The sequence below is a fragment of the Falco punctatus genome (assembly GCF_963210335.1).
Source record: "Falco punctatus genome assembly, chromosome: 7".
In the NCBI taxonomy this organism is placed as follows: domain Eukaryota; kingdom Metazoa; phylum Chordata; class Aves; order Falconiformes; family Falconidae; genus Falco; species Falco punctatus.
This window is the reverse complement of record NC_137587.1, coordinates 9,487,010-9,499,831: the sequence shown is the minus strand read 5'-3', so window position 1 is coordinate 9,499,831 and position 12,822 is coordinate 9,487,010. Positions and strand designations below refer to the sequence as shown.

The window sequence follows — 12,822 nt, the reverse complement described above, 5'->3', positions numbered from 1 at the left end:
TCTTAATAAATGCCTGTTTTAACACACACCACCAGACCAGGAAGGCTGCCATTGAAAACAACCGCTTCACGTGCTGAAATACTGCAGAGCCGTGATGCTGGGACCTGGGACCACAGCAGTTCTCACAGCCTCACCCACCAGCTATGTTTGTAGTCACGTTAGACTGTGCTCTTCAGCAGGAAAGCAGCGATAAGTGACCAGGCATTCTAAAAAGCCCCTAAGGCAGCTGATACAGAGAAGAGGAAGGGAATGGGATTAGTCTTCTGGTCCCTCCATGCAGGATGGGTGGGGAACAGCTCTAGCTGAAGTATTCCAGCTCTAGGATTAATCCCCCTCCCAGTTGCCTTTGCAGTTTCAGGAAGAGCTTGAAAGAGCTTTAAAAAGTCACTGGTTTTCACCTAGTCCAGCTATGCGATGTGGGAAGAGCAGATCATTCGTGGAAGTACTGCCAGTGCCAAGTGTGTGAAAGCACAAGTCAGACCCCCAAAAACGATAGCGTTACCAGAAGAAATAAGATGGTTAAATATATATCTAAAATAAATAAATAAATAAATAAATAAATAAATAAATAAATAAATAAATAAATAAATAAATAGGATCTACCACTCCTATGAAAACCCCTAATGAGAGAAAGATGCTGCCATGGCTGGCCCCGCGCTGTTTACGGACGCTGTCTGGCAGCACAGCACGCTCTCTACCGTTTGGCTTCTGTCGGCGGGGGGGAGCGGGAGAAGGGAGGTGAGTCAGCCCTTGGCCCCTTGCTCCCGAACAGCGATCGCTAATGCAATTATCCCAGCACGGCCAAAGCACTGGGAGATCCTGCGGCAAACAAAGCTGAGCCTCTTTCCCCGCTGAACATCTGGGCAGCTGCTGCCACTCGAGTGAAGGCAGATGCTCTCGGCTATTCTGGGCAGGGCATTCCCACCCGGATAGCCTGCGCGCTCCCTGCCCTCCGAGCATCCCGGGCTGTGACCGGGCAGGTGCACGGGGCAAGCAGCCGCCCCCGGAATGCCCACGGGTGGGCTGGGCGGTGTAACCCTGATGTTTAAAGGCAGGTATGGTTTTAAGGACAGGGCTGTGGTTTTGGAGCACTTGGGGATGGAGATGACAGTGCAGCTGCCCTTGGCGCGTGTCACACTGGTGCCTGCCCAAACCCCTTCCTTTCCAGTGCTGTGTCAGGGAGCCCAAAATGATCTCAGTCCCCAGGGCTGTCGCAAAGCTGTCTGAAGGAGCAGATCCCTTATTAACCCCTCCGTGGGCAGGCAGGAGGGCCCTGGCCGCACAGTTTCTGCACTGCAGGAGCTCCCCACAGCCCCCTGCCATTGTACACATCCCACATGCTGCACCATGCTCCAGCCCCACCTGTCCCAGCCGCTGTGCCAAGCCCATTAATTGCTTTCCTTAATAGCACTTTCGTAACTTGCAGCCCTGATTTCCCCCTCAGCATGAGCCACACTCACCCACATGAGCACAGCCCCATTCTGCTTGTTCCCACCTCCTGGGATTTTCACAGACCTGCCTTTTGCTCCAAGCAAGACGATGAGACCCCAGGGCTCGAAACTCACCCGCAAACATGCCGTTGCAATGCCCTGCCTCAACAAGACCCTGCTTGGGATGGACACTAATAATGATAATAAAGTAAAGCCATAATTATTCAGCATGCTCAGACTTTGCCAGCAGGTGAGGACTGCTGACCCACAGCCCAGCACCCCATGGGGAGGCTGCAGCTCTGTCCCTGGGGACCCCACAGTCCATCTCCTGCCGTGGTGCAAGGGATGTGTGCGGGATCACAGCAATACTTGAGCACTTTTTAGGGGTGCACTGCAAGACCTGCACCAGCTGAGACTGTCATACTCACGTTTGATGCAGCGGTTTGTGCCGGGAGCCGTGGTCCATCCTGGGCAACACTGTCTGCCGCAGACATTTGGCCTAAGCAGAGAGACAAAGCAGTGTGGTTAAGAGAAGGGGAAGCCGAGGTCTTTCTGCAGCCAGCACCTCTGAGTCACCCGTAAAATTATTTCCTGCAGCATCTGATATTTCCTTCCAGATGGACCAGCAGCTGAGATCAAAACCAATGGGACAAGGGCTGAGTTGTTTAAGTGCTTGGAAAAGAAAACCCTAAGGACGATGTGAATGCTGCAGTGTGAGCGATCCCTCAGGGAGTATCTCCCTTTTGAACTGTCATTAGCCTGGGTTCCTGGCACCGCACTCAGAGGAACCATTTTCCTCCTGAGGGCAATTGGAAGCCGGCAGCCTGCAATTCCTAAAGATCTCATGGCACTTTGTGGTATTGGGGTGTAAGTTTGGCCCGATTCCAACCCTGGTCATAGCATCTCGCCTCCGCAAATGTCCCGAGCTGCTCTGGCCGAAGACAACGCTTCACTCTCCACCTAACTGCTGCCGCCTGTTGCTGTTCATTGCACAGCCCTACCCCAGGAGGGATGGCACGCCAGCAGCCGCACCGGCCGCTCGCCAACTTTGCGAACACTCCGGTCCCACGGTTGTTACCTGCCTCTGGTGCAGCGACCCCAGGGCTGGGGACTCTCCGATGCTGTGAAATTTGTGTCTACCCAACACGCACAGTGCTACACTAATTCCAGGATGCTCAAATAATTTCCATGGCTGTTAATTCCAGCATTTTGCTGCAGCAACTTTTTGACTGCCTTTACATAAATGACGTCCTCCTCACCTCTCCCATATTACGTGTTTTCAGGTGGCGATCACTGCCAACATATAGCTATTGGAGACAGTGCTGTGCCTCCAAGAGGGGCTCTGCAATGCCCAAGCAGGCAGCTAAGCTAAACCTTCCTCTGGTCACACCTCATATTTACATGTCTCTAACAAGAAGGAATAACAAGTTGCAGGTTGCTCTCCAAGCATCTTTACTCGTCATGGAGGGAAGGTTTTGGGAATATGTAACTTTCACATTTCTAAGTAGATGGGAGAGTACAGTCATCAGAAGATAATAAGTTAGAAACAGGCAGCCTGAACACTCTGGAAAGCCTCTGGAAACCAAGTGGGGAGTATGGTTTATTTCTAACGCTGGACAAGGCAGACAGAGCTGCTGACAGAATTTACAGGAACCATGGAAACATGCACATTTGTCTTCTGGATTGACTTTAACATGAGCACAGCAGGGTCAGAAGACGATCCTGCTCTGAACCAGCATCCTTGTGACTTCTGAATCCACATGGCATGAGATGAGACTCCATAAATGCCAGAGCTCAAGCTGTGGGGCTCACGTTTTAGGAGAGCCAAAGATGGTGTGTAGCAAGTTTGCCAAGGATTATTCTGGTGTTCGTGAATGAAGCTGCCTGCAGAGATACAATCTCTCCATGTGGGAAGGGGAAGTGGTCTGAGAAGCCACATCATTCCTAAAGCATTATCCAGCCCTTCAGGATCAACATTTTATTAACCTGGGTAGATTTTTATAGGGAGAAAGCACTTAAAATCCCTCAGAGTGACTTCCTGCAAACAGAACAAGCCAAAGTAATTCTTGCATCCACTCACATTTGCTCTGGCTGGGCTACAGCACCAATTTCCAGTTTTTTGTCCATCAGCCCAAAGAGATCTATGGGTCTCTTCTATAATACATCCCCAGAAACTATCCAAGGAAAGCAAACTTTCCTTCACTTACTGCGTAAGAGCCCACCAAAGACCTTAAACTTTTCAAAGATGCCCAGATCAGTGAAGAGAGAAAACCACTGAGCTGGAATAGGTCTTTAAGTAATTAAGGTCTGCTGAGGGACTCCACTCCAAGCAGCAGCATAAGCATCTTTGCTTAGACTGTCTCAGCTCCCATTCTTTCCTCGGCATGGCTGAAACACACCTTGCAAATCATATTCAGCCAGTCTGTTCGAAGAGCAAAGCCCTTGCCCTTTCCCACCTCAACTTACTCCCATCATCAGAGGTTGTTTCTTGTAAGGCAAAATAACTGCCTTCTCCAGAGAAGCTGTTTTGGCCTTGAATCACGCTATTAGTTCTTCATGGGATTAAACTTCAAGTTTTATCTACATCTTTCACATGCATGCTGGAGGGAGCATGCTGCTAGCTGCTCTCAATGCCAACAGCAAGCCAGAGGTTATAGGAAGAAAGGTATGAGACTAAAAGAGAGAGGGGCCCAAGCCTGGATAGGATCACTCCTGAAGGCATGAAAACCCTGTTGGGTTTGGCACAAACCTCTCATTTTCAGAGTCACTCTGTGTCACTGCCAGCTCCAGGATGAGTTGCCAACCCCCAGGTGAAGGGAGATGCCAGCACCAGGGCGATGCTTCTTGAGCGAGGACAGCCCAGCATGGGCAGAGGGGAGCAGCCTGGCAGGGATGCCCTCAGAGGCAGGGGCAGAGGGAGTGCCTGGATGGGAATGTCTCTTCCTTCCATAACCTTCTGGATGAGAGGGTGGGCAGAGATGGAGGCAGGGAGGACCCCCAGAACTGGGCACGAGCACTTGGGAGGAGCAACATGTAGGTAGGAGTGGAAGGCAGAGAAGGACCACAACTGTTTCCTGATGAAAGCCCAGTAAGCAGGACCTCACCGAGCATGGGGTCTCAGGTAAGCAAGAGCATCAGAAGTGGGAAAAGAGCTATGGGGGCTTTGCCGCGTAGGACCCAGTCCTGAGCACATGTGGTTCTACTTAAAGCCTTTAGTTGACATTTACATGTCTCAAACACCATGTGGCTTTCACTTCCTTACAAAGAATTCAGAATTAATCTCAGGAGTTTTAAGGAGCATGGCACCTTTACAGCACGGAGGGACAGTGCCCCAGAGAGCGGCAGCCTGCAATTGCATCTGTCCTGCTGCACGTGCCATCACCAACACTTCAGGCAAAAACGCAGCTCAGGTGTGAGCCACCTGTGGGGCACATCCAGCCCTGGGGCTCTCCATCCAGTGCCACTTGTGGAGAACAAAACAAGCGGCAGGGTCCCTACAGGTCTGGTGTCACCGTCCCAGGGGTGGCTGCTGGGGAGCTACCTGTACACACCGGACAGCTGGTGGCCACCTCCCATCACACAGGGCTTTCCAAGGCAGCAGGCAGAGCTTCCCAGCAAGGGGACCTGCTGGGTGCCATGATGCACCAAGCCAAAGCCATGCTCGTAACTTTGAAGCAGTCAGCAGCTGCGCAAGGCTGAGCACCCAGGCTGCCTCCTGCTTACCTAGCTCTCGAGACTGGCAGCACAGCAGCAGGGAGAGGGGAACAGGACCCTTGCCCTCATCCTAGGCAGCCTGGGGTGCAGAGGGACCAAAGGTTGGGTGGGCACATAGAGGAGTCAGCAGCTCTTCCCGGTGGAAAGAAGCTCAACGCAGCCCCAGAGCAGAGCAGAGCAGAAGACAAGTCCTCACACAGGTCTTCCAAGCTGAAGTCACACTGAACACTCACACTATGTCATGCTGCATGGGGATGCCCTGTTCCCAGCGCTGCCACTCATACCAGAACAAGGCTTGGGCAAACTGTCTGTCTTTCCTGTCTCTGTCTCCTTACAAGTGGAATGGGTTAATTAACGTATTTACCTTCCCAAGGGCCAGGTCAGCTAGCACACCTCTTTCCTAGGAAATGAAACAAACATTGCTGGGGAAGTTCCCAGGTGCTGGGACTTGATTGCCTGTAACACTGGACTGCTATGAGGCTCATGGGCCACTTAGCACCTTCCAAAATAGTTCCCAGCCCAGCTCAGACCAGCGCAGAGAGAGACCATTTCCAACAGCCAGTTTCCCCTTTTGGAGAGAAAGGGGGTTGAACAGCTCAGCCAGCTGAATAGCCACAGTGCCAGAGAAAGCCCTAAGGTATAGCTCACTAGTGCAGGCATGGGCCTTCAGGTTTGCCTTTCTGACAAAATGCGGGGTGAGGCACTGGATCCACATCTCAGCCCCTGTTTCAAGTGCCAGGTATGCCCTGAGGTCTCCAAACAGCACGGGCAGTAAGCAACAGCACACCAATCTTGCACCTCACTCCACAGCTAGCACGCACCATCCGTGCCCGGGTATAGTCCCCAGCAGGTCGTGAGAGCTTGGTGCGCAGGAGGTGTCAGGCAGTACTCACTGGCCTGTTCCTTTGCTGGGACAGACATCTCCCTGACACTCCTTGCAGAGCTGAAGCCAGCGCCGTGAAGCCTCCCTACATCCCGATGAACCATTCATGGCCCTGACTGGGTGTGCCTGTACCACCTGCAGCTGAGCAAAGGAGCTGCAGCAAGCCAGTCCTTCACCACCTGCTTTGTTACAGCGGCCAGAGACCACCTTCAGGATCAGGCCCCCGCTGTGCAAAGTGGTACCCAAGATGAGAACAATCTGCACGATTTTCGAGTCTGCAAGTGTTATCCAAAACCAGAGCCAAGCAACTGTAACAAGCACTAGGGGGATGGAAAACAAGAAAACAGTAGTAAGATCATGGCTTCACATAGTTTCAGCATGTGCACAGCCCCAGCGATGATCACATACTATTTCTGAAGCATTCACTTTTTTTTCACCACTTATTTTAACAGCAACCCATGCATCATCTTCCAACTTCACGCGGCAGCGTTGCCAGATACACTGACTCCATTCAGGTCACTTACAGCACCCTCACAGAAGGCCAGGGGGACCATTAGATCATCAGGTCTGCCTTTCTACTGCAGGACAGTGAACTTCATCCAACTACATATGAAATATTTGCAGTCAGACCCAATGAAGAACATTAGCAAAAGGCTGCTGGCATCGATGAACCACTGAAAATCTTCTGCCAAGTCCACATCAGCATTAACTGCTTCCACTCCTGAGAAGTCCTATACACACACTGCAGCCAGAACCTATGTCCTCCGAAGCCTGGGTAAAGCAGGACTATGTAGCCACAGATGGTGTCTACAACAGCAATTAAGCAAAGAACTGGGGTGCCGAATGCATAATTAGAAAGCGGGAGGGAGAAGGAGAGAGTATGGGACTCCCAGCCTGTTACCTGGGGAGCCTCACACGCCCCTGAAAATTGTCCACCCAGGCACCAGAAGCGGAGACTTCCCCGAACCACTCCCCCATTTACCCACCTTCCTGATGTTGTGTACATCACCTGAGGATGATCACCGGGACCCACCCTTCCAGCCACGGGGCAGAGGAATGAGGTGGGTCACATCCTGGGAGACACAGAGGTGGAGGGAGATCCCTACAGCATCCTCCCAGCAGGACTGGACAGCCCAAATCAGGGATGCATCCAGCACGCGAGTAAAACCATAGCTGGCACGCGGCAGGGCTTGGGAGCTCCCTACCCCATCACACTCACAAGGAAAATCTTTCCTGGCTGGGGAAACAGGCAAGTTAAGCAGAGCACAGCAAAGCAGAGATGCTTTTGGGGTTGGATTGATTTCCTCACTCAGTATTAGAAAACGGTCGTTTTTTGCAGTATTTGCTGGGTGTCAGGAGTCGCCTCACAACGAACCTCCAGGAGCAAATACTAAAATCCGGTTGTTGCAAGGCTTGCAGTTGGACGCACTCATGAAAGGGTGTGAGCGGTCCCACCTGCAACAAGGTCAGCTGCGAGCAGGGTGGCAGACACATCCAAATGGTCCCCAGGAAAGAAACTCCATTTTGGGTATGCCGCTATCAAACAAAGTGAGAAAGTAATTATCCAGAAAAGGATATAGTGCTAATAAACCGTTTTTTTAACCATAGGACTGTGAAAGGCCCCTGGAGGTACCAGCAGAGAACTCTGACTGGGGAATCAGGAAAAGCAACCCACGCAGAAGTTGAGATTTTAAGCCAAAGTAACTGTATAAATAAATAGCACCAGGGTTTAGTGCAGCCTGCAAAGCTACCTGAGTAAGGGAAAATGAAGGTTGTCATACTAGAGAGTAGTAAGAGTTCAGTGTAAATAGCAGAACAGAAAATATCCCACCTGGCAAAAAAATGAAACATCATGAAATGAAGTTTTTTAGGGGCCCTGAATTTCCTGGATGGAAACGTGTCCGGTGCAGCATGGGGCGTAATAAGATGGATGAGGTGGAAGGACAGAGTCTCACCAAATGGCTGGAGGCAGCAGCAGTTAGCTTTCCATGAGGAGTAACGCCATGTGGTTACTCACGGACAATTATTTCAGCTAGACTTTCTCATAAGCTCCAAAGACAGTAGGTCATAGAGAAGTTTAAAAAGTGCCGATTTGGACTCCAGAGGAGATGGAAAGCTACTGATGACAAACCATTATATGCGCTTTCCAGAGTTCAGGTTCCTGGGGATGGGAGCAAGCCCCGCATCCCCAGCCCTCATCTTCCAGGGAAGAGCAGTGGCAGACAGCACAGCACAGCCTGCGTGGGGAGCACAGCACCAAGGCACAGCTCTTCCTTCCCCTAAGTTGGAGGCAGCAGCACCCTCTGATACCCCAGGAAGCCAAATCTAGCTGGTAACAGGTCAGCAGCGTGTGAGTGCTGGATCAACCATCCCCGTTTACACCCTTGATTAAGGGATGAAAGCAGGCTACTTGCAAAGAGGTCCAGCACTCTTTCGAGCATAGCTTGCACCGTGGGGCTGCCCGCCTGCTCCCGATAGCAGCGCGGGCCAGCTGTTGTCACCAGAGGCAGCTGCAGCCTGAAAACCTGGTGGAGACAGTTCAGGGTAGTCATTGAAAAGAAACAGGCTACATCTCAGATGACTCAAATCTAACTGAATTGCCACATGACCCCAAAGCAATGCTGACAACACTCCGACTACAAAATTTTTCTGAGCCCAAAAAAACCCAAACCTGACTGAGCAGGACTGACTGTTCCCAAGACTCTTGTTCTGGGTGGCTGACAAACCAAGGCTAATGGACTGGGTAAGCCAAAATCTGCTCAGTGCCTACCTGCCATTGACTAGCTATTAGTGACAAATACTTTAGGGATCAAACGTAATGGAAAGTAGAGCAAGTCTGGTGCTTCTGTGGATTTGTTGAAGTAAAGTACACAGAGTGGCACAGAGAACATCTCTTGAAATTTTTCAAGGAAGTGTATAAGGGAGAGAAAAACATCAGAGATGGAGCCGCCTTTTGTACTGTAGCGAAGCTCCCCACCTGATGTTAGCAGAAGACATTTCAGCCCATGTTCAGATCTGGCCCTCGGCATCCCCCTGGCAGGGCTTAAGCAGAAAGCAGACACATGCTGCCGCATGGTTTGGCCAAACTGCCTGCGTGACAGCTTCGGTAGCCCTTCCCAGCTGGCCGAGGAGCTCATCACGAAGGGCATCAGCCACGGGGGAGCAGAGAGGGAACTGCAGAGGAGGGGGCCCCCAGGGCACATCAGCACTGCGCCAAACGTCCCGCTCGCAGCTCCCCTCGCAGCAGAGCAGCTGGCCTTGCCATATGATCTCCCCTCCACCTCCACAGGGCCGTAGCCAGAGACTGGAGCTGGAAGCGGCCCTGCCAGGCAAGTCATAGGAAGCCTCCCCCGGCTGAGCCAGCTGAAGCCATGGGAAGCTGCCGCGCGGAGTGCTTACAAGGGGCCCATTACGGGAGGCAGGAGCCAAGAGGCCAGGTACCTGCAGCAAGAGCGGCAGCAACCAGGCTCCATCCTGCAGAGCCAAGCGAGCACCTCCAGCCTCTCCACACGCATACGATGGCCAACCCGCTTCCCTACCCTGGCAGCCCCCATCCCACACACTTCCCGGGATGGCAGTGGGCAGCCCCAGAGAGCAGCAGACCGACAGCCCGCTGCTGCCGGACTTGCCGAAGTCCTGATGGTCAGCGCAAGGGCATCACATCCAACACGCTTGTCAGCCACACATCCCCATGCGACAGGCAGCCGGCAGTGTAGCATCACACCCACCCACACACGCCCGCACACGGATACACATGCGCCCGACGGATCGTGCACCACACGTGCGGGACAGATGCGCGGCACAGGAACGAGCACCGAGGGGGGTCCTGCTCCCCTCCACAGCCCGGGGCTGGAGCCAGCCGAGGGGCAGCATGGCCCAAGCCCCCCACGCATCACCCCTGCATCTGTCCCGGCACAGGCAGTGGGGCAGCTCTCGTGAGGATGGAAAGGTGGGATGCAGCGAGATGCAGCACGGGGCTCAGGACGGGCAGCCGGCCCCTTCACCCGGGGCTCCCCGGCGCCGGGACCACCGGGGCTCAGGCCACGCACCCCCAGCAGAGTCCCCACCCCCGGCCGCAGCACTTACCCTGCCATCCTCCCTCTGCCGCTTGGCTCCTTCGCCCGGGCCACGACCCGGGCTTTCAGCCCGCTGCCCTGCCGCTGGCGGGGGGCGTCCGGCCGGCTCCTCTGCCCCCCGAGCCCAGCATCACCCGCCTGGCCGCGGGGCGCTGGCAGCCCACCCTCGGGACGCTGCCGCCGGCCCTCGCCACCGCTCGGGCTCCCCGCGGCGGCCGCGGAGCCGCGGTCCACGTGGAGGGCGGCGGGGAGGGGCCGTACCGGCGGGGGGGGTCCGGGCGCCGGGGACAGGCGCTGCGCCGTGCCCGTCGCCGCCGGGGCAGTCCCCCGGCCCCGAGGCCGCGCCGCGCCCCCGGTGCCCGGCTCCAGCCTGGCCGCGGAGTCCGGCCGGCAGCCGGCGAAGCCCAGGAGGGCGGCGAAGGTGAGCGGGAGCAGGCTGGCGGCGGCGCCCCGCATGGTGTCAGCCGGCGGCGGGGGCGGACGGGCGGCGCGGGGCGCTCAGCGCCCGGCGGGCATGGTGCGGGGCCGCGGGCACCGCCGGCTCTCGCCCCGCGCTCAGCGCCCCATCCCGCGCCGGGGCTCGCCGGGACCCGCCGCCCACCGGGGCCGGGGGCGCGGGGCTGCCGGGCGGCCCCCGCAGGAGGAGGGAGAGGAGGAGGAGGAGGAGGAAGGCGGCCGGCCCCGCTCGCCCGGCTGCCAGCGAGCTCCGCAGGCAGCTCCGAGCACCTTCGCGCCTGCCTCTGGCACTGGCAGCGCCTGGAGGGGATGGAGGGTTTTATTTTTGGAAACCTCCCCCTTTTGTGTCTTTTTGATGCTGACATCCCCCCTCTCCAGAGGACACGGCTCGGCCCCCCTCCTTAGGAGAGGAGACATTCCAGCAACACCCACTTTGGCAAAGGGAAACAAACTACAACAGAGAAGCCTTAACCCCTGCCTGCCTGGCCGGGGAGACCCGGCCGCCGCCTGCCCGGCAGTCGGCGTGCGCCCGCGGAGCCCCCCCGGCGCTCGGCCCGCAGCGAGCCGCCGGCTGCCGCCGCAGTGGGAGTGCTGCGGGAAGCCGGAGCGGCCCCGGGTGCGGGGCACAGGGAGCCGGGGACGCGGCTGCTGGGGGGATACGCCGCTGCCCCCCGCAGCGGGGATTTCTGGAGCCGCATCAGCACCGCTAGCCCTCTTGCTGCGCTTGATGGCATCTCACAGGAGAAAGCCACGGCAATGGGAAGAGCCTTATTTGCCATCCTGCCTTGACTACACAGCTCTCAGATCCCCTCAAGCCAACTCCGGGCTTTATGCTCTTCCTTGTGTAGGTGCAGGCTAGACAAGCACCCACCTAGAAGCCCCAGGCCCTTCAGCTAAGAGAGATCTTTCAGGAGACATATCCAGCCAATTTAGAGTAGAAGTCCATCCCTCCCCCTGCGTGGGCACCTGGAAGTTGAAGGATGACTTCAAATGACTGCTTTATAGGCACTGAGAAAGGCTGAGGGAAGGGTAGGAGGAGGGCGAAGGCAGGGGCACACAGCCCATTTCAGCCACAGACATGAGCTTGGCCTTGTCCTCTGCCACATCTCTGCTGCTCTCTTCTGCCCTTGGCCACCTCGGGCAGGGAGCAAGTCCTCCCAGAGGAGTGCAGGCTCTGTCTGTTTGGAGTAGGCTCATTCTGGCCCACAGCAGCATCATCTATGAGCTTGGTGGGTGGCTAAAGACCTCTCACGGCATCTCTGCACACAAGGAGGCAGAGGGCACCGCAGGTGCTCGCAGAAAGGAGATGCTCACTGGGCCTGTGTCCCTGCAGAGGGTCTTGTGGCCAGTAACACTTACCAACCCATGCCAAGCTCAGGCAGACAAATGGTGCAGCTCACCTGATGTCCCAACCTTGAGTGCTGCGTCTGGATGCCTGCAGGAGAACACGAGGAACTCTGCGTGCACACTGAGTGACGCTTTAGGTGTACCCTTCATGTCTTTCAGCAGCCCACAGGGTAGGGGCTCCTTCAGCCAGATGCTGCAGCTTAGTCACCAGGTTTAAAAGGGAAATGGTCATACCAGCACCAGCTGTTGTCCCCTGCCCACTGCACCCCCAGCCCCTTACAGCACCCAGTCCCACTGATGCTCCTTTTCCTCCAGCCTCTTCCACTGCTGGTGCTGCCTCCCCTAGCCCCCACCAAGCCATCTGCTTCCCAAAGACTTTGTGGCAGAGATGTCCAGCTCCCCCAGCACCTCCTGCCTCCGCCCTGGCCTTCAACAGTTGCACTCCTAAAGCCTCTCCCACTTGAAACCAGTGGCTTCAGCTCCCTTCTTCCCATTGCCCCTTGACTTTTAGGCCCTCTCGGAGTGCAGCCATCCCACCTCCTCGGGATGAGAGCATTGCTGCCTGCCCTCCAGGGTGCACAGAAGCCAGGAAAGGAGTAGAAGCACAGGGAATGAGTCCCCCAAAAGCACACTGGCTCTGGACCGGAGTTCCAGGTGGGTCACATCCCCTCTGACTGGGGTCCTGTAAGAGAGGGAGAGGCGAGGTGACTCGGCAGGTGAGCAAGCGCAACAGAAGCGATAGGGCTGAGTGCATTCGGGTTCTGACCTTGGCGCTGGCAGCTGGCTTACAGGGCAGCGATGTCAGAGGAAATACCAGCGGGTGGTTTGGCACTTCCTGGGATGCCACCAGCTCACCAGCCCACCCTGCCAGGGCAGAGCTGCTGCTTGGCCAGGAGCTTGCATGGCCCTGGATGCT

General features: G+C 55.7%; 1 protein-coding gene across 2 annotated transcripts in view; it reads right to left on the bottom strand.

Moving 5' to 3' along the window:
- The window catches only part of LTBP2 (latent transforming growth factor beta binding protein 2), a 73,201-nt gene extending 60,678 nt beyond the window's left edge, over window positions 1-12,523 (bottom strand). Inside the window, exons 1-2 of one of the 2 annotated variants that reach the window (XM_080396323.1) lie at window positions 10,114-12,523; window positions 1,859-1,929 (exon numbers count right to left, since the gene is read on the bottom strand). In XM_080396323.1, the coding sequence (XP_080252449.1) occupies window positions 1,859-1,929; window positions 10,114-10,559 (517 nt within the window). In that variant the 5' untranslated portion in view covers window positions 10,560-12,523. The remainder of the gene's footprint in view (window positions 1-1,858; window positions 1,930-10,113) is intronic. The other variant, XM_080396324.1, reaches the window with a different exon arrangement.
- Between the last annotated feature and the right edge of the window lie 299 nt (window positions 12,524-12,822).